The sequence below is a fragment of the Mastacembelus armatus genome, chromosome 7 (assembly GCF_900324485.2).
Source record: "Mastacembelus armatus chromosome 7, fMasArm1.2, whole genome shotgun sequence".
Taxonomy (NCBI): Eukaryota; Metazoa; Chordata; class Actinopteri; order Synbranchiformes; family Mastacembelidae; genus Mastacembelus; species Mastacembelus armatus.
This window is the reverse complement of record NC_046639.1, coordinates 18,677,195-18,695,267: the sequence shown is the minus strand read 5'-3', so window position 1 is coordinate 18,695,267 and position 18,073 is coordinate 18,677,195. Positions and strand designations below refer to the sequence as shown.

The following is an 18,073-nucleotide window of genomic DNA, read 5'->3' as shown; positions in this document are numbered from 1 at the left end:
GAGATCGATTAAGTCGATGTAACAATCAGAATTTCCACAGCTCCTGCATGTATTCATAATACTATGTGCTCCTGAATTCATGACTGTCACATCTCAAATAACACACAACAGCGTTAAACTTTATTATTGATATTTTAATGTTTGAGGAATGTCAGTCAGTGCATTGTTTGACAGACACCCATAAAATCTACCAAAACAAAACAAACCTGCCTTAAATCCAGGTGTGGATAAAAATGACTTTGGGTTTAGCCGTTTTCCTGGTGAACACCGTTGGGGTTGTCGGTTTCCTCTGCTGGAGAGAGAGAGAAAAGGGACGACATGCAGCTGGAACCACAGCTGGAACAAACAGCAAGATGCTTAAATAAAATCTCAATCATTCTCTAATATTTTATTCCATTACTATGTGCAAACAGGTGATTTTTTTTTTTTTTTGCTTTTCTCCATAACACCTGCTTAGTTCTGCTACATTCACAGCAAATCATCTCTTTAAATACAAAGTTCTATTGCAACTAGGGAAATAATTATTTTTAAGGTGATGTTTGTGATTTGTTTGGAAATGAGCCAAACCAGTAGGACAACACATGGTGTATTCTTAAAACATTCAGATAAACAAAACAAAGATTCATTTTCATACATGTACAAATGTTCACACACACAACCACGAGGCCGAGCTGAGGGTTTGAGGAGCAGCCGACAGCACTTTGAGCCCAACGTCGTCTCCGAGATCCACCTCCGTCATTATTCTGGCTTCTAACACAGAGAGCCAGCAGAAACGTGGGGGGGGTCAACGTAAATCGGGCTTTTTATTCAGTCGCCTGGAACTGACAGAGCTTCCTCACCCATAACAAACCTACACTTTCTTCACACATTTCATTCACTCAAAGTTCATTTAGTATCTGGAGGATAAATGTAATACTACTCTCTTATATTATATGCAGTGGGTGTTTTCACCTTGAAAACATATGGAATTGCCATCTTGCTGAATATTTTGGACTTTGAGTGTTGAGCTGTACATTCGGGAGTTGTGGCAGAGAGCGGCAAGGACAGAAGAGCTGAGCTGGAGAAGCAGCAGTAGAGTTTTCTGCAGTAGTGAAAACTTTCATGCGTCCGACTAAAACTATAGACTCAATAAAGCAGTGGTGGAAAGTAACTCAGTACATGTGAGGTACTTGTGTTGTACTTGAGTATTTCCTCTTTTGATTTCTACTGTAGATTTCACAAAGACATTAACAGTTATCACCGTTGTTCAACTCTTTCCTGCCCAGTGAGTTTGAAGTGTTTCAATAAACTGACTGTTCCTTTAACACTGAAGAAATTCTCCCATTTCTTAAGTTAAAGATTTAAAAAAAAAACTCCATCACATACACATGATGATCTTAGAGAAGAGGATGCTCTTAGCACAATTTTAATTTTAAGACGCACAAACAGAGTATTTAACAGTAAAAACACTGACAATGAGTTAAAGGAATATTTATGCTGATTACACCTTTGTGGAGTATTCTCACAGTGTGGTAGTGCTACTGTTACTTAAGTGAAAAGATCTGAGTACTTCTTCCACCACTGCACAAAGAACATTATTACTCTGAACATCAGTGACAGTGTTTACATGTACTGCAGTAACTGTCAGCCTGTTCTCCACTCAGGTGATTCTGAACCATCATGTAAACAAGGAACCTGATTTCTGAAATCGGGGCAGAGGCTCAGAGAAACCCGATTCCTCTGCCAGGGGAAAATGAAAACCATGTTTCTAACCAGCAGACGTCAGGCAATTGAAAGTACTGGAGTGGCTGGATGAGAGGAGAGAAACATTTAGCTGGAACTAACAAAGCAGCACTTTTGTAGAATAGTGAATATGTGATTTCCACAGCTGCTCAGATGTCAGACTGACACATATTAGCTGAGTCAGCAACACACTGAGGGTGGAGCGTAACTGACTGTTGATTTCCAGATCTTTCATATTGCAGCTTTAAAATCTGAAGTACCAGAATAAGTTGAGAGAAGAAACTGATCTGCTGCAGCGCATGTCAACACACCCATTCTGACCCAGCGAGCCTCAGGACCAGGGATAACATCTGAAGAGTTCCATTACGAGGGGGGGGGGGGGGGGGGTCCTTAAAGCATTTATTCAGTTAAGGAAGGACAAAATTTAGGAATAGTGAATTTTGACTAATTTCAGGACAGTAGTAGAAAGTTGTTAAATACTAATAAAATACTGAACCTGGTGAAATTTCTACCAAACATCTGTCATTCCAGCAGCAGAGAATGGCCTTGACTCTCCTGATATTAGGACCCACAGGGCCCAGTGTGTGCACACACACCATTCTTCAACATTACAGTTCATCAGTGAAAACACTCAGCATGGTACCCGCAAACAGAAACTGAACTGAAACAGATGGACTGGCTGTTATTGGAATATATGTGGTATAGCAGAGGTTGTCTGGTCTTTAACAGGGTTTTGGAGGTTGGTAGAAAAACAGCAGCCCAGCTGCCTGTGGCTGTCCCAGCTGCCAGTGTGTCTCTGTCTGGGAGCTACAGGGTTCTCCTCCGGAGGGCAGCCACCATAGCAGCTGCCACACCCCCAACAGCTCTGACCTGCTCTAGAGAGTGAAGTCTTTCATGTTCAGCATCTGGCACCTGGGACTAGTTGACACGAATGCCAGAGATGAAGGGTAGCCCGGTGGGAACCTTCTTCTTGTACTCCACATAGTCCTCGGCAAAGAAATGGATGAGAGACAGCTCCTCCTCCTCAATCCGCTCCCGGAAGAACCGCCAGCTGGCTATCGTGTATCCCAGAATACACACCGGGTTACACAACATGACCTGCAACAGTCAGCAGTGTTAGTCAGCATGTCTGACAGAAACAACAGAAAGCTATAAAACTGGATTCACAGAAATAATCTCAACAGACACCTGTGTTCCTATGCTCCAGTAGAACCAGCCCACGTAGGATGGGTGTCTGAAGTAGGAGTAGACCCCGCTGGTGACCAGCACGTGGCTATGGGCCTTCTCATTCTGGACGATGTGGTTGAAGTTGGAGCCGGCAGTCAACATGGCCGCCTTGCGCAGGCCCTCACCACACAGCACCATGAACAGACCCACGAAGCTTAACCAGTTCAGGTGCTTAAGCTCTGACAGAGAGGGCAGGTTGATAAAACAGCATGAGATATGTGATGATCAAACTATATTCACTCTGAAGAAGTAACTGACCCACAAACAGGGAAGCATCTAAATAAGTCAAGAAGAATGAGGCTGAACATTTTCTTTTCTACTTCTCAGGCTGCTTTTTCTGAACTCTCACTAAATTTCCCTCAGTGTGAATCATAATTGGCATCAAATAAATTTTTTCCCCCCACAACAATATTCAAAAACTCTTAAAAGGAGACTCCAAATACTGCATAGACACTTCTCTTACTGTGTGCGTCTGCATTTTAGGGTAAACGCATTGAGGAGTTCCATTATTGGGTGTAATCCTGAATTCATATCTGATTATATATTTAAGCCCAAACTTTTCTTACTCTCAACATAAGCAAACAGTCACACCGACATCATCGGACTGAACAGTAACAGGAAAACCCGTATTGTACTATCAACAAAATGCACAACAGGCCTGAGTGGAGGAACATCAGATCAACCTGGAATTGTGAGCTTCTCCACAGTGAACTCCAGCCATGAGGAGACAGCTGCCAGCGTGTACTCCACGCTGTGGTTGAGCAGGAATGAGTCCAGCGACAGGCTGCGAGGGTTGATGATGGCTGTCACCAGGTACTCCGAGTAATGGAAGAACGACAGCGAGCACAAGTACCTGCACAGAGACACAATTACTACATAATCAACTACAAAAACACACAGCGTGCTGTCAAAATACAGACCGCCTCCTGGTTGAATGTGTGACTCTGCAGAATACAAACTCACATGGGCATATTATGCTGTGGGTATTACTTATAAAGCCATGGTAGGAAGGCTAAACACAGTGGTGTGGTGTTATTTAAAATTATTAAACTGATCCTGCTCAGATCTACATACCAGCCGAAATGTGTCCAAGTGGTGTCAGAGAAGCTTATGATCAAACCACAGCCAAAGGTAACTCCCAGGAAGCAGGCTCTCACCGCAACCTGGAACAAGGTAGAAAGCTCAGGTAAACAACAGCTGTTACCAACACAAACCCAGCTAGCTGCAGAGCTACATCAGATCAGCAGCAAGTTTCAGTGCACCAGCCTTTACAATCAGGTGTTTAACATATGTAATATCTGCTGATGAAATACACAGCTATTATATGTCAGTAGAATAACGTCACATTCTTAAACTCAGTTGCTCTTTCCCATCATCATCATCGTCATCATCATCATCATAACCATCAAGAAAAAACAGCTTAGCTTGATTATAGCCATTGTACTAATGATTATTTCATTTGGTGAAATACGCCGAATTATTAGCAGGAGCCGATTTACTCGTGACAAACCTTAAATCATGTCATAGAAGCAAACCTGACTGGACGTTACACAATACAACACAAAATGACAACATTTCTGGATGAGGTTTTGTGTCAGCGCCCTTCCTGCTTCTTCATAAGTATTCATAAAATAAAAACAGTCGTACCAAATGGTGGATAAGCTACTGCAGCTTTACCTGGCTCAGGTGATTCATCAGAGTACATGATGTCTATCCTCCTTAGCTAATCAGATTAACCAAACCGGCAGCCAGTGTTAGCTAGCTGGGAGGTTAACTTGCCAACATTAAAGTTTACATGGCAGAGTAAGTTCAGCATTAGCATTTGGCGGAAGAAACACTGTGGGACCGGCTGAAACAAAGGTTTCATTCACTTAAAACGACAGAAAAATGAATTAAGTCTGGCTCCTGATGGCAGGGCTTACCTTGTATAGAGGTCCTCTGTAGACGATTAGCACGAGGCCGTTAATCACTGCAACGTGGATACAAATCGCTATTTTACCGGGCGTTTCCGTCAGATAGTCAAAGACCCAGTCAAGATGTCCACACCAGGTTCTGATCAACGGAATTACAACCACGCTGAGCCCCAAAATAAAGCCTTTTATACTTACTCTTCCTTCTAACACCAACTTACTGCCTGCCATGTTGGAAGTACTGCGCTCAAGAAACTCTCGCGATATCTGGATGACAACTGCAGGAAGTCAATTAGTAATATAATATTTTAATTTACTCCATTTAACTCGTTACATGTTACTGCTCATAGTAAATTTTTACAAAAAGAAAGACACTGATAAACTTACAGAACAAATACAACAAGGTTGTAGGTTTTTAGCTGTTCCAAGAGTCAATTCTCATTAGATGATTTAAAAAAAACAACATATTTTCACAAACCCTGTGAACTAAACGTCCTTACTGCCCCATGAAGAGGCTGCTCTAATGAGCAGGCGAGAAGAGAGTTAGAAGAAACCTGAGGCATTTACAATTTCATTCATTTAATGAGCTAAAACTGTACATAGAAAAATATTTTATTTCTTTATAGTACATTTTCACATTTCACAACACTAGATTTAAGACACAGCAGGCTGAGAGCTTTATTAAAAAAAACAAAAAAAAAAACTAAATTAATCTTAAATTACTCTTAAATGAGCATCACTCACATGGTTGGTCCTGATACAAACTGACTCTTGGATGTTGTCGGGGATTACAGAGGTCACTTTAACTGGCTTTACCCAGCACTGAGTCTGGTTTATAATACTATATAATATAATCCATCCATCCATCCATCTTCTATACCCGCTTTTCCTGGCTCAGGGTCACGGGGCTATATAATATAATATATAGTATAATTCTAATATATTATACTGTACTCTATTCTAATATATAATATAGTATAATACTACTGAGTCCTGTATCTCAGGCTCTACTTTCTTTGGCTGTTTGAGAAAAAACTGGAAATCTTGCTTTGTGTTCTGAGAGGAGATGATGACGAAGCTGGAAAAGACGTGCAAAAGAAGCTGTAAGGTCTCAGGAAGTTCTATTATATTTAAAACACTTGTTTCTGTGTGGTAATTTAAAATGTAAGCAATATAACTGCACAAGATTAGAAATTAGTACTCACACCCAGAAGCTGACCTGTGTCTATTCGATTCTAATAGAGGGTTTCCTCACCTGGTCCTCGCAGGTCTTCACTCACAGCAGGACCATCAGCAGCAGATACTGACTGACCTATCAGGGCATCCAACATCTCTTTGTACTGCTTCTTATGGTGAGGCCGAATAAACATGCCAAATGCTGAAAGAAATAGGACAGAGTGAACAGTGGGAATCTGTGGCAAAAAGACAAATGAACAGATGTGTAGTCATGTGAAAGAACTTACTGACTAGAAGGCTGAAGTCCTCATCTCTCTCTGTGAACAAGCTCACCACTGTGGTCACCAGGTTCTCATAGTTGTCTGTCTTCTTGTAGCTGTGAATGGCCTGAAACAGCTGAGTGGACTTCTCTGCCCCCAGAGCTTTTTTCACATCAGCCAGAAAGGTGGAGTGGACCTCCTTCTTTGGAGCTGAAACTGAGAACATGACAGTTTAATTCCTACTTTACGACGACTATGCGCTCTACAACTGGCCAAACTGATAGATGATGAAGAGTTGGTGCAAACTGTGCAGCACTTCGGGACTGAGTATCCAACACAAAGTGTTAAAAGTGACGTCGGAGCACTAATTGTGGCCATGTTGAGAAAAGCATCAGCGGTGAAAGGCTGTGCTGTCCTACCAGGCTGAGGCTGAGTTAATCCGTGCTGGCTGAGGTGGTGTCCTCCTCTGTTGAGCTGCTGTGTATTCAGCTGACTGGAGGACGACATCCCACTGGAGGAGGCGAGACCCACGACAGGCTGATCGTCTGCACCTTTAAGACAACGGAACGGGTCCACAATCGGTCCTTTACTGCAAAGATGAACCTTTTCGCATGTTCATTTCAAAATCAATACAAAAACACACAGATGTTAATGATGAACAACAGCTCACAAACAAAAAGCAGAAAGAAAGGACCAGTCTCTGAATTCTGAACAAGTCAGACACGTTTCCAAACATGAAAAGAAGTGTCAGCGCAGTGTTTTATACCGCTCTGCAGCATCAGCGCTTTCTTCTCGTCTTTGGACAGTGAGTGATCAGGTTTGTATCCGCAGCCCTGCCCGGTCAGCTCCTGGCATTTCTCATCAAACGCCTTTTTGTGATGTGGCCGGACAAACTGGTAGAAGCCTGTGACACAGTGGCTGCATTAGGCTCCACACGGTGGCTGGATGCTCAGGGAAAACATACACACACTACATGTTTGTGGCAGTGCTTCTAAATGTGCAGGCTGAAGAAGACGTACCGCGCAGCAGACCGTGAGTGTTGGCGTCCTCAGTTAGGAGCGCTGTCTCCGTCAGCAGGACGTCCAGGTCGTCAGTCTTCTTGTATCTCTGCAGAGCCTGCACCATGCAGTCAAAGTTGACCTGGCTCAGTGATTTCTTCATTTCTGCCAGAAACTTCTTAGCTCTATTGGCTTTACCTTCCTCAGACACGTCCTCCGACACACTCATTTTCTGCAACAATGGAGAAAACACACAATAAAAACATTTTTGGAAAAGTGAGTTCAAGTGAAGTGATGCATTAAAGGAGTATTTCACAGATTATTATAATCATCCCTGCCTCCACAGCTGCAGTTTGTAGCACAAGCTTTCTGCTATTATATGACATCAGCTTATTGTATCAGCGTGGCACAGTGAGGTGGCGGCCAGCACTGTCGCCTCACTGCCATATCATATCTAGGTTTGGGTCTTTCTGTGTGGAGTTTGCATGTTCTCATGTCTGCGTGGGTTTTCTCGGGGTACTCCAGCTTCCTCCCACAAAGTAGCAGCAGGAGCTATGATCACCCTGGTCCATAGCTCCTGGTGTTATTACGTTAATTCTGTTTGGTGAGTCCAGAATTATTTTGATAATGTGGTGAGAACTGATAATTGAGCAAAGCTCTTTGGATGTCAACATCTTTAGACTCTTGTCTACAAAAGAAGGGAATTCAGCTGCAATTTGTCATAAAATCTTCAGATTTTATTCAGTATACATGGTTGTGTTTTGGTCTTGGGGCTCAAAGTGCACAGTAGCACAGATCCAATGGACAATAACTGCAAGAAGCTCTGCTCTTAATGAGGTAAATATTGTAACATGTACCTTTTCTTGGACCAGTTTGATTTTACGCTTTCCTCCTCGCAATTCATCATCCATCCTCTTGTCATTTTGCAGAGACCGTGTGGACAGATGGTGAGCCTGACAACAACAGAAGTTAATCGTCGTCGTCATTATACACTAAAAATGGGCTCTCTTTTTGACATGCAGGACAGATGTCTGAGAAAACACACTACCTGCTCCTCTCCCACTAAACCATCAGCATCCTCACGATGGTCACCTCGCTCCAGAGCGTCCAGCAGGTTGACTGGTCTCCTCTGACTCTCCGGCACCTCATACTCATACTCCACACAGATTTTAGCCATTCCATTGGCTGCTGAGTGTTCATCTGTTCACAAACACCACCCAGCAGGTAAAAAGCTGAAACTCTGTGACTCCTCTGTGAAATAATCCATGACTTAACAAGAACCCCCCCCCCCTTCTGATTCATACTCACTGAGCCGCCTCCTCTTCAGGCTGGGAAGGTGGGCGTCCAGCACCTTGGCCTTCTGGGTGTGGAAACGTGGGGAAGAAGAGCAGAAAGTGGAGCCAGAAGATTGAAAGTCAGGCCCACTGCTCTCTGCTGCAGCCTTCTTCTCTAGCATGGGCCTCTGGGAAATTCAGGCACAACCACAGTCAACCTGACAAATCAATTCACAGAGTGCAAGACCTAAACTGCAGAAATCTAAAAGGGTAAACAAAGGATCACACCACTCTCCCTCAGATGATCAGGTTAAAAACATTTACATCAACAAAGTCACAGTTCACTGGTGTCTCACCACACCAACACAATCTGTTTCTTACAGTCTGAAGTAATGAAGTCAGGAGTCATAGCATTTTTGTGCAGTGCATATGTGTTAGAACGTACTATTTTCTGCGCAACCCTGAAGAACTGAGAAACGTCACGGACCACGTTCCCGAAGCCGTCATACAGACGTACACAAGGCCGAACCCACGATGGAAGCTGAGCCCGGGCATCAGAGTTTTTAAACCTGTGGGGAAAGGTCACACGTTATAAAGCATTTTGTGTCTATGATCTTCACTTTATAAAACAGATATTTCTCACTGCAGTGCCCCTTTAACAGTGGTTTTCTGAAGTTTGTAAAATGTCATTACAGCTAGACGTTGCACTCATTTTTCTGATACACTGTTCTACAAAGCCCAATGACAAAGTGCAACATAAACATTACTCTTCTCCAAGGGAAAAAACCTCATCCACCTATACTCACAGTCTCTGGTCATTTTTTTCTGAGACACAAAAAATATCTCAATAAAAGACCAGGAACTACTGAATATTCAGCAATTGTGCTAAATGATTAAAACTATAAAAATAGATCTGTTTCTGTCTCAGATCTGCTTGTGTGAATGTGATGTGTGTCAATAAGTAACAGTATGACGTGTTACTGATGACTGACAGATCTGTGTCTGACCTCTGATCACACAGGAAGATGGCTCCGTAATCGTCCTTGTGGCGGATGACTCTGCCGATGGCCTGGTTCACAGCTCTGAAAGCCTGCTGTTTGTACCACTCCTGCCCAGACAGGTACTGTCCACACAACACGAAGACAGAGATGACAACAACCATAAAACAACAACGTCGAGCCTTCTCAGTAAAACTCACCTTTAACCCAGGAGCTTTCTTCCGGCTCATCTCGTCCAAGAACTGCATTTTCAGGATGACCCGGGGGTCCATCTTTGGAGGGAAGGGCAGACCGGTGATGATGACGCCCCGACCAAAGGTGTCTGCAAAATCCAGACCTTCACTGGCCTAACATAAGAGGACATATTAAAACATATCACAGAGAAAAACACAAACATCCAAAGACTGGATACAACAACCAACCAGCCTGCTTTACTCTGGCCTTTCTGCCAGCTCTGATGTTATTTCACACCATTTTTTAGTTCTCATTAATAGTGTCTCCTCTGGATACAACAATCAAAGACATAGAGTACACTTTACGGCAATACGTTCTAGTTATGTGAACTACTTCGACTGAGCATCTTGGACCTGTCAAAGTAAAACTGTGTATTTTTAAACATTCTAGGATTCCAGACAGACAGTGTCCTCACCTTCCCTCGACACACAGCAAAGAAGCTCCCCCCTTTAGATGCTGGATCATTGACTTTGTTGTAATATCCATCAATAACCTAAAAACAGAAAGAATAGAAACAAGATTACCATGACTGTTGCTATTAATGTTCACTCTGACGAGTACTTTAGGAGAATTGCCTAAAGGGAAGTTTCACAGCGAGACAGATTTTTAAAACCAGATGTACAGACGTGTGTGTCCTACTTGTTATTTCAAAATCATGGGGGGGAGGAATATCTGAGAATATCTGGTTTGGTCTGTTCACACTGTGGGAACATCAGGATGGAAAACAGCAGCTGGGATATGGGAACATTCTTCTTCTTTTTTTTTTTTTTTTTTTATCCTTTTCTTACATGGCTGTGAATGAGTGATGTCATTACTCACCTCAGTAAACGTACCCTTTCCTTTAGGTTCAACAAACATGGGCTTTATGTTCTCAATGCGATCAGCGTGTCCGTTAGCCTGGTGACAGAACACACAAACCGCAACTCTAGGAATGAAGAACTTCCAAAATAAATGAGCCTGCAAAAACACAACATAATATTATAACGCTGAGTTTCTACTCACTCTCCAGTACTCGAGGGTTTTCTCCATTAGAGGGAAGGAGGGGAAAAACACTAAGAGACCGTGAGGAACCACTCGGGTCAGGTTGGCTGGGGAGAAAATCATTTGTCACAATTGCAACACAAGTAATGCAGCAACTAATGAGCCTCCTCTTCATATAGGACAGTCTGAGGTGAAATGAAATTCTGATGTTTTTTTTATTCATCGAGAACTCGGTTGACTGCTCTCTTAAAAAGTTAATCACATAGAAGGGCTTAAAATCTGTGTGTTTCCCTCCATCTCCTCATCTCTGTGCTCTTTCATCCAGGTCCTGTGGCTGTAAAGTCAAAGATTATTTATTTATCTATCTCCAAACAGAGGCTGGGCTTGGGTCAGTTAGAAACATTTCTGTACAGTGCACAAACTATTTGCTCTTACCTACAGTGTTGCCTAAAGACGCCATGTTTGCAGGAACAAACCTAAAGGAAAGATTGAAACTTTCATTGGCATCATCTCAACAAGTCTCAGTCTGAAGCTAAACCACCTGCAGAGCTATTTTAACAATAAGCTCCGAAGGTGGAGTCACACCAGGCAGCTGTGTCGGACGTAACACAGGAGACTGACTTTAGAAAGACCAGCTGGACACGTCACACCAGAGGACAGGTCGCAGAAGATTACCTCTGTCCAATAAATGAGCCAGTTTTGAGTCATGTGACCTCTTGTATTTAGGTGGACAAATCAACACAAAAACAAAAGGATGGGTCAAACCTGTGTGTGTGGGAGCCTGTGTCTAGAAGAACATACGAACCTTCTGTCAAACGCCGAACTCAGCTGCTGTCCGTCTGGGCCTCGCGCGATGACGCTAACAAAGATCTGGTCACGCTCAATCACATGTTTGTTCTCCAGACGCACCGGGAACTCTCTGCAATGACAGCAAGGATAAAGACTCACCTGCTGTTTGAATGAAGACTGGGACTTGACTAATACAGAATTTGAATGTTCTGGAGAACTGATGATGAGTCTGATGATGAGCTTGGTTGCTTTGCCTTTGCAGTCGCAGTGGGACAAAGAAGGAGCAAAAACCAGGGTTAACATGGTTTTGGCTTTTTCACATGGAGTGTGGTCAAAGCAGCCAAAGGACTCATTGGATTCACATGTGGCCTTCTTCCTTCTGGATGTGTTAGCATCTAAACCTAACCTGGTGGTTTTGGTAGCATTAGCCACCTAGCATGGTCATGACTGGACCTTTGGACTGAATGAAACGCAAAGAGCGGGAAGGAGGGGCTTATGGTGGGAGTTAGTTTGGGTCATTAGACCCTCTAGAGGCTGAAGAGACAAGAGGCAGAGCAGCTTTAATGAAGAAATATACTTGTGTAACTTACATCCGCAGCTCAGAGGTGAACGAGGACAGGGGAGAGAGGGTACCACTGGTCAGAATGATGCAGCGAACACCTTGATTCACCAGGTCTTGCATGCTGAAGCCAGGAGAGAAGCACCAGTAACTCAGAATGTTTCCTACAAGGTGCAAAGAAACACACAGTGCCCTTTACCTTTAACACATCTACTCAGAACAGGCAGGTCCACCTGTGTCAAAATAAAGAGCTGTGTATTAAAAAAAGGTTTATCTTATCCTAACTGCTGTACATCCTTACCTTGTTTCTTAGACGAAGATGAAGCCCACACATCAGTGCTTTGTTTTTTCTTGTAAGAGCTGGTGTCTTTATGGATATGAACCTGAGTGAGAGGTATGAAAGGCTGACGTCTTTATATACATAACTAACATTCACTTCCACGTGGCTTTTAATAAACTTGTACCTTAAAATGGGCTGTGTTGGCCTCCATCTGCTGCGCTCTGTCCTTTTCTAATGGTTCACCACAGAACACCAACTACAGGGCATGAAAGATAAGGAGGCACGAATACTGTAAACTGAAAACCTGGGGTGTCCAACTCCAGTCCTCCGGGGCCACTGTCCTGCTTGTTTTCCATTTATCCCTGCCCTGCTCACTGCTGATTACTTGGATTAGTGTCTTCAGCCAATAAGGGTGAAGACAAAGTGAATTAGTATCTTCCAGTTTCTGATCGCTTGAACACGGAGGACAGTGGTCCCAGAGGAACATGGTTTGGGCTGAAAACTACTCACTGTGAATGCAAAGGACCGACCACATATTCTACCATTAAGTGTTAGAAAAATGTACAACTACCCCTTTAACTCCACTGTGTAGAATACCTGTATGATCTCAGCCAGCTTCTGCAGCCCACTTGTGTTCAGGAATATTCCCGACTCTGATGACAAACAGGTCAAACAACCCACTTTTTAATTATATAAAATTATTCATGTGATTTTAAATTGTAACACCGTGAGAGCGGACAGTGAGTGAGAAAGAGCCACCACCAAAACATCATGCAGGAAAAATGTAGGCACAGTATGAAACTAGAAATGAGACTCACTAAGTGGAGAAAAGAAAACCTGACAAATCAACTGAAAAACACCAAGCCACACTGACGTCCTGCTATGTATCCGCTGATCTGCTCCAGAGCTTCGTAGATGTTTGTCTTGGTGTCGTAGGTCAGGTGGGCTCTCTCTAACAGCTCGTAGATGAAGCTGAGACAGGAGGAGACGGAAGAGATGGACAGAAGACACTTCATTTCAAAATCCACGTTCAACCCCCTCTCCAGGTCAAAAGTCTTTTTCAGGGCCATCATCTGTTTTCAACTGTGAAACCTTAAAAGGCATTTTGTTACTCTCTCTGCAGCCTCCTCGCTATAGAAGGCTAATGAACGTCACACCTGAGAAGTGGAGTCAAACTTTAAAGAAAAGGTGTTTGTGAAAATCTACATTAAATGTTACGGCAATCTGAGCAGCAGCTGAAGACATTTGTTTTTCACATCCATCTGGTAACAAGACGGAGAGGATATGAAGAAAAGTCTGACACCTGCAGAACACTGGTTTTGGAACAGGTGTTAGGAAGGAGAACAGGAAGGACTGACCCACTGACAGACATTACTGTGCTTTACATTGTCACACTTTTAACGTACATCCCAGGTTTCGTGATGCCTCTGTCACCTGGAACATCATAGGAATCGATGGCAGCTTCCAGATCCAGCAAAATCTCTGTCAAAGAAAGGAAAAAAAAAAAAAAAAAGCAGCTCATGAGATAAACACAGTGAGCACTCAAATATCTTATTTATACCTTCAAAAGTACTCACGTTTGATTTTAGCAGTCGTGGCTATATCTATTTTTAAACCTGAAACAACAAAAAATACCAGCTGAAATTTGATAGCATGTATTTTATAGACAGATGTGTTTATAACATTGATATACAGCATATTTTTAAGTTTTCTGACCAGAGTTGAGGGATTCGACGTTGAAGTCTTCAGAGACAGACTCTCCATGGCTGGCTGCTTTAGCCTGCTCCACCAGCAGCCGGTCCACAGAAGTAATGGCTGAGGCTACATCATACGGAGTCAGGTCGAAGGATGTCGACTCTTCACACGTCTTCTCCTGCACACCACACAAACATCATCTGCTGGGATGTTCCCTGTTCCACCCTCTGTGAGAACCACATCATGTCTTCATGGTCCTGAATCTCTAGTCCAGTACACGTTTTTAAGTTTCCTGCTGCTGAACTTTAATATTCTTGAAAACATATTTGTGAACTGCATCATGTTGTCTTTGAGGCACAAAAACAAAGTAAATATCCGCCTTTGTCATCTGAATCTCCTCTTCCAATGTTGGAAGTATCAGACACATTCAAACTATCTTCCCCTTATTCTATCTCAGTCTTACAACACTCTAGGGTGCATCAGCGCAGAGTCTCACCACATTATGAGCTTCATCAAAGATAACCACAGCTCCGTTCAGCTCGATATTGTGCGCCCTGCGGCTCTGTGGAACGAAGGGAAATAACAGGAAACCAGCATTTATTTGGATGAGCAATGAGAGTCTAAGTTAAGTACAAATCATTCTTGAGCAAATCTTTCTGTACTGGCTCTTTTCTTCAGCACAGAGATGGTACTAGAAAATTGGTGACAAACCACAGGTATAAACACACAGATGCATCATCCAGCTTGTGTGATGTATCTCTGTCATATTGTATATTTGTTCTTATTACCGGAACTGGACAGAAAAACAGACAATCTGTGTCTTTCCTTTGGCTGAAGATGTCACCTGAATCTTTGGGTGTAATCACAACCTGTGGACGCAGGAATGCTGCTCACCTTTGGATCCAGCAGGTAGTTGTACGGCATAAAAATGATGTCGGCTTGTTGTTTGAGGGAACGTGAGAGGTAGTAAGGACAAACCCTGGGCAAAAACACTAGTGTGTGTTAGTTTGAAATGTAAGTACAGCATGAAAGAAACACACTTATCATAATAGTCCAGAAAGGAAACGTGTCTAACAACAAAGTTGCAGCACAAAGGACAAAATAACAGTGTTGTTTCTGGAACTGCAACATCAGAGAAATCACAGAACAACACACGAATCTTTTATTTCCAGATAAAAATATGTCCAGCTCCTACTTCTCATTTGTGAACGTTTCCTTCTTTTCCTTATCAAATGTGATGGTAAACTGAGTATCTGTGGGTTCTGTGGCCTTGTTGGACAAAACAAGGGATTTAATGATGTCACGATGGGCTTCAGGAACCGTGATCATCAAAAACTGAGGTTTGACAGTCAAACAACTTCATCAGATTAATCAACAGCTGCAGCACCAGCGGTTTCTCTGGATAGAGCGAACCTGAATAAATCTCACCTCTGTTTGCTGCCGAATTTGACCAAATCTTCCACATCAAGGATTGAGTTAACCAAGTCTCTGTCAGTGCTCTTCTCTAAACAAGAAAAGATAAAAACAGACATCTCTATAAACACACAGTAAACACTTTAACTCCATCAACGCAGGAAAACGTAACATCAGAAAGACTCGACTAATCTCTGCTAACACAGTGATGATCTCAGCCACTGGTGCTGGTTTTTAGGAAAAAACGGGCCCCCCATTGTTGATGAAGAAGACCCATGTGAGCCAGTCCAGCGGTGTGGCTCACTGCTGTGTTTTTAATAGTTTTTGGACAACAATGGAGAACTTGGTCTACGACACAAACCAATAAGCTAAACCAGGTTCGGGATTCACACACATTATGCTGAATTCAGTTTCAAATTCAGTTTTTACCTTCAACATTGTTGTAGTAGACACATGACCTTGTGGAAACTTTTCCTCTGCACATATGGACCTGAAAAACAGCAGATTCTATTCAACTCCAGGACCAGAACCACAGCTTCCTATAGAGCAGCAGCAACATGAAGTGGATCAGTGCATCCCTCAAAACTCAGTTACTCAGCAGTTACTGGTGAAGATACTTCCTCCTGATGTTGTCAAAGAACTCAGCTGCGCCGCCAGTTATTCTCCCAGCACAGACATTGTGTTGCTGGACGATTTGGATCATCAGGACAACTTCTCTTATTGTACGAACAAACCTCTGCTGCAGTTTGTTTACCTTGATGTGGTTGCTCTCCTGACGCATCACTTCCTGGTTGATACACAGCTGCTCTCTCGATCCCAGCACACACACCTTTGGTCTGAACAGGCAGAAAGCAGAGTGATGCTGACATAAAGGTTTACCAGAAATGATACTCAGCTCAGATTGTACATCAGAGAGAAACAAGCACTGAGAAAGGTGCCTGGGTATTTAGCTGTGTCAGAGCCCCACAGGCCCTGCACTGACTCCATCATCTGGGCCAAACGACCTTGTGAACTCTCTTCGAGGTTATCTGCTTTATCTAAGACTGAGCATGTCTTGGCTCATCATTTCATTTGCTGCTATTCTAACATCTTGTACTGTTGAGAAGTAACATTGTTTACCTGTAGGACGTGTTCTTTAACTCATTAATAACTTGTGCGAGCTGAGAGTGTGTCCTGGACGCGTAAATGATCTTGGGAATATCTGTGTAGTAGGCTGGCAGACAACAACAACAACAACAACAACACATCATCATGTTTAAACCTTCAAAGGCTGTTATGTTGCTGCAGTATTAGCACAGATTAGTATAGAACAAAGAGCCACTGAAACACTTATATGACGATATGATGTGAACGCACTCGGTTTGTCACCATCTGTAGCGGTCGTGCCCCAGGATGACAGGGGTGTGTTTGGAAACATCTCCTTCCCGCCCAGCCTCTCTGCTATCTTGCGGGCAGAGATGGTGTCCTTGAAGTGGTCCCTCCAGGCCAAGGTGGCACACAGCAGGCACAGGGTTTTACCAGTTCCTGTGGGACTCTCCAGGACCCCATTCACCTTCTGCAGCAAACAGGCAGGGCCATTATGGTGGTAAACATGGTTTCACAACTGTCCCACAGAGAAATGGGACAAAACTAAGGGTACTGTGCAATTCTCAGATATTAATACTTTGAGTATTTCCATGTAGTGCTGCTTCATCCTTGGACTTCACTATATGTCAGACGCAAACTTTGTACTTTTTCCTGCTCTACATTTATCTGATAACTTCAGTCCCTTTTCACAATCAGATTAATCAAAGTACTTCAAGTACATTTGGATACTTCAGTACGTTTACTGCAGTAACGTTAAAGGATCTCAGTATTTCTTCCACTGCTGTCAGCCTCTTGTGCAGTAACGTTAACATTAAAAGTAACGTTACTTACCTTCTGAAGACACTCGATCACTTTGCTCATGTAGTCTTTCTGACAGTCATATGGAGGAAAAGGAAAATCCACCGTGACTCCGCTCAGACTCAGTGAAGGCATCGCGTGTGCGCTAGCTTAGCGTTAATGTTAGCTAACTTACGTTACGTTATGCGGTTCACTGTTAAACATGTGTCAACGCAGCGAAAGTTAACAGTTTTTAGTGACTGTTCTAATCAGGCTCGATAACAGGTACTGCCGTCAGACCAGTAAACTCATACCTGCATAACACCTGGATACATCCGTGTTTGGCGCCAGCTTTCCGCTTTCAGTCCACTGCGCATGCCCCGTGTGCAACGTAGGACTGCTGCGTTCAAGTGCACACAGAATAATCGGAGGTACGGAAACAAATAAAAGAAAAACATAAAATGACTTTAAAAAGCATCCAGAGCATTTCACTGCACTTTGTACTTTGTCGTGTTAAACGGGACAAATGGGCAGTTTTGCCCATAGTAATGTTTTTCTACAAATGTTTGCAAATTTCTAAAAACCTTCTGAACTCTTTCACTGTGGTGCATTCAGGACCAGTGTCTGACTGTCCCTGAGGGGCTCAGACAAAGTCCAGGCTGAAACGTCAGAGGACATCTGAGGAGAGACTGAA

At 43.1% G+C, this 18,073-nt stretch overlaps 2 protein-coding genes across 4 annotated transcripts; both read right to left on the bottom strand.

Moving 5' to 3' along the window:
- Positions 1 to 1,371: 1,371 nt before the first annotated feature.
- On the bottom strand, positions 1,372 to 5,131 carry icmt (isoprenylcysteine carboxyl methyltransferase). Of its 2 annotated transcripts, XM_026332177.1 has the most exons (6): positions 5,058 to 5,131; positions 4,872 to 4,918; positions 4,024 to 4,112; positions 3,633 to 3,802; positions 2,911 to 3,128; positions 1,372 to 2,820 (listed from the first exon to the last, which is right to left on the bottom strand). In XM_026332177.1, coding segments are annotated over exons 1-6 (705 nt in total). In that variant the 5' UTR covers positions 5,059 to 5,131; the 3' UTR covers positions 1,372 to 2,640. The 2 variants fall into 2 exon arrangements, with proteins under 2 accessions (XP_026187962.1, XP_026187961.1); XM_026332176.1 differs by having other exon boundaries at positions 4,872 to 5,099.
- Positions 5,132 to 5,421: 290 nt separating this feature from the next.
- On the bottom strand, positions 5,422 to 17,743 carry rtel1 (regulator of telomere elongation helicase 1). 2 transcript variants are annotated; one of them, XM_026332133.1, is made up of 33 exons: positions 17,434 to 17,743; positions 16,873 to 17,071; positions 16,636 to 16,729; positions 16,271 to 16,352; positions 15,946 to 16,006; positions 15,532 to 15,607; positions 14,998 to 15,082; positions 14,600 to 14,665; positions 14,125 to 14,281; positions 13,986 to 14,024; positions 13,815 to 13,890; positions 13,283 to 13,380; positions 13,006 to 13,061; positions 12,593 to 12,664; positions 12,430 to 12,511; positions 12,160 to 12,292; positions 11,586 to 11,699; positions 11,216 to 11,256; positions 10,802 to 10,887; positions 10,619 to 10,696; positions 10,215 to 10,292; positions 9,766 to 9,912; positions 9,575 to 9,690; positions 9,013 to 9,136; positions 8,602 to 8,755; positions 8,342 to 8,493; positions 8,151 to 8,246; positions 7,315 to 7,525; positions 7,062 to 7,199; positions 6,715 to 6,846; positions 6,323 to 6,511; positions 6,115 to 6,237; positions 5,422 to 5,937 (listed from the first exon to the last, which is right to left on the bottom strand). In XM_026332133.1, exons 1-33 carry the CDS (start codon positions 17,533 to 17,535, stop codon positions 5,867 to 5,869), a joined length of 3,528 nt encoding a protein of 1,175 aa, XP_026187918.1. In that variant the 5' UTR covers positions 17,536 to 17,743; the 3' UTR covers positions 5,422 to 5,866. The 2 variants fall into 2 exon arrangements, with proteins under 2 accessions (XP_026187918.1, XP_026187920.1); XM_026332135.1 differs by lacking the exons at positions 5,422 to 5,937; positions 6,115 to 6,237; positions 6,323 to 6,511 and having other exon boundaries at positions 6,738 to 6,898.
- Positions 17,744 to 18,073: the final 330 nt, after the last annotated feature.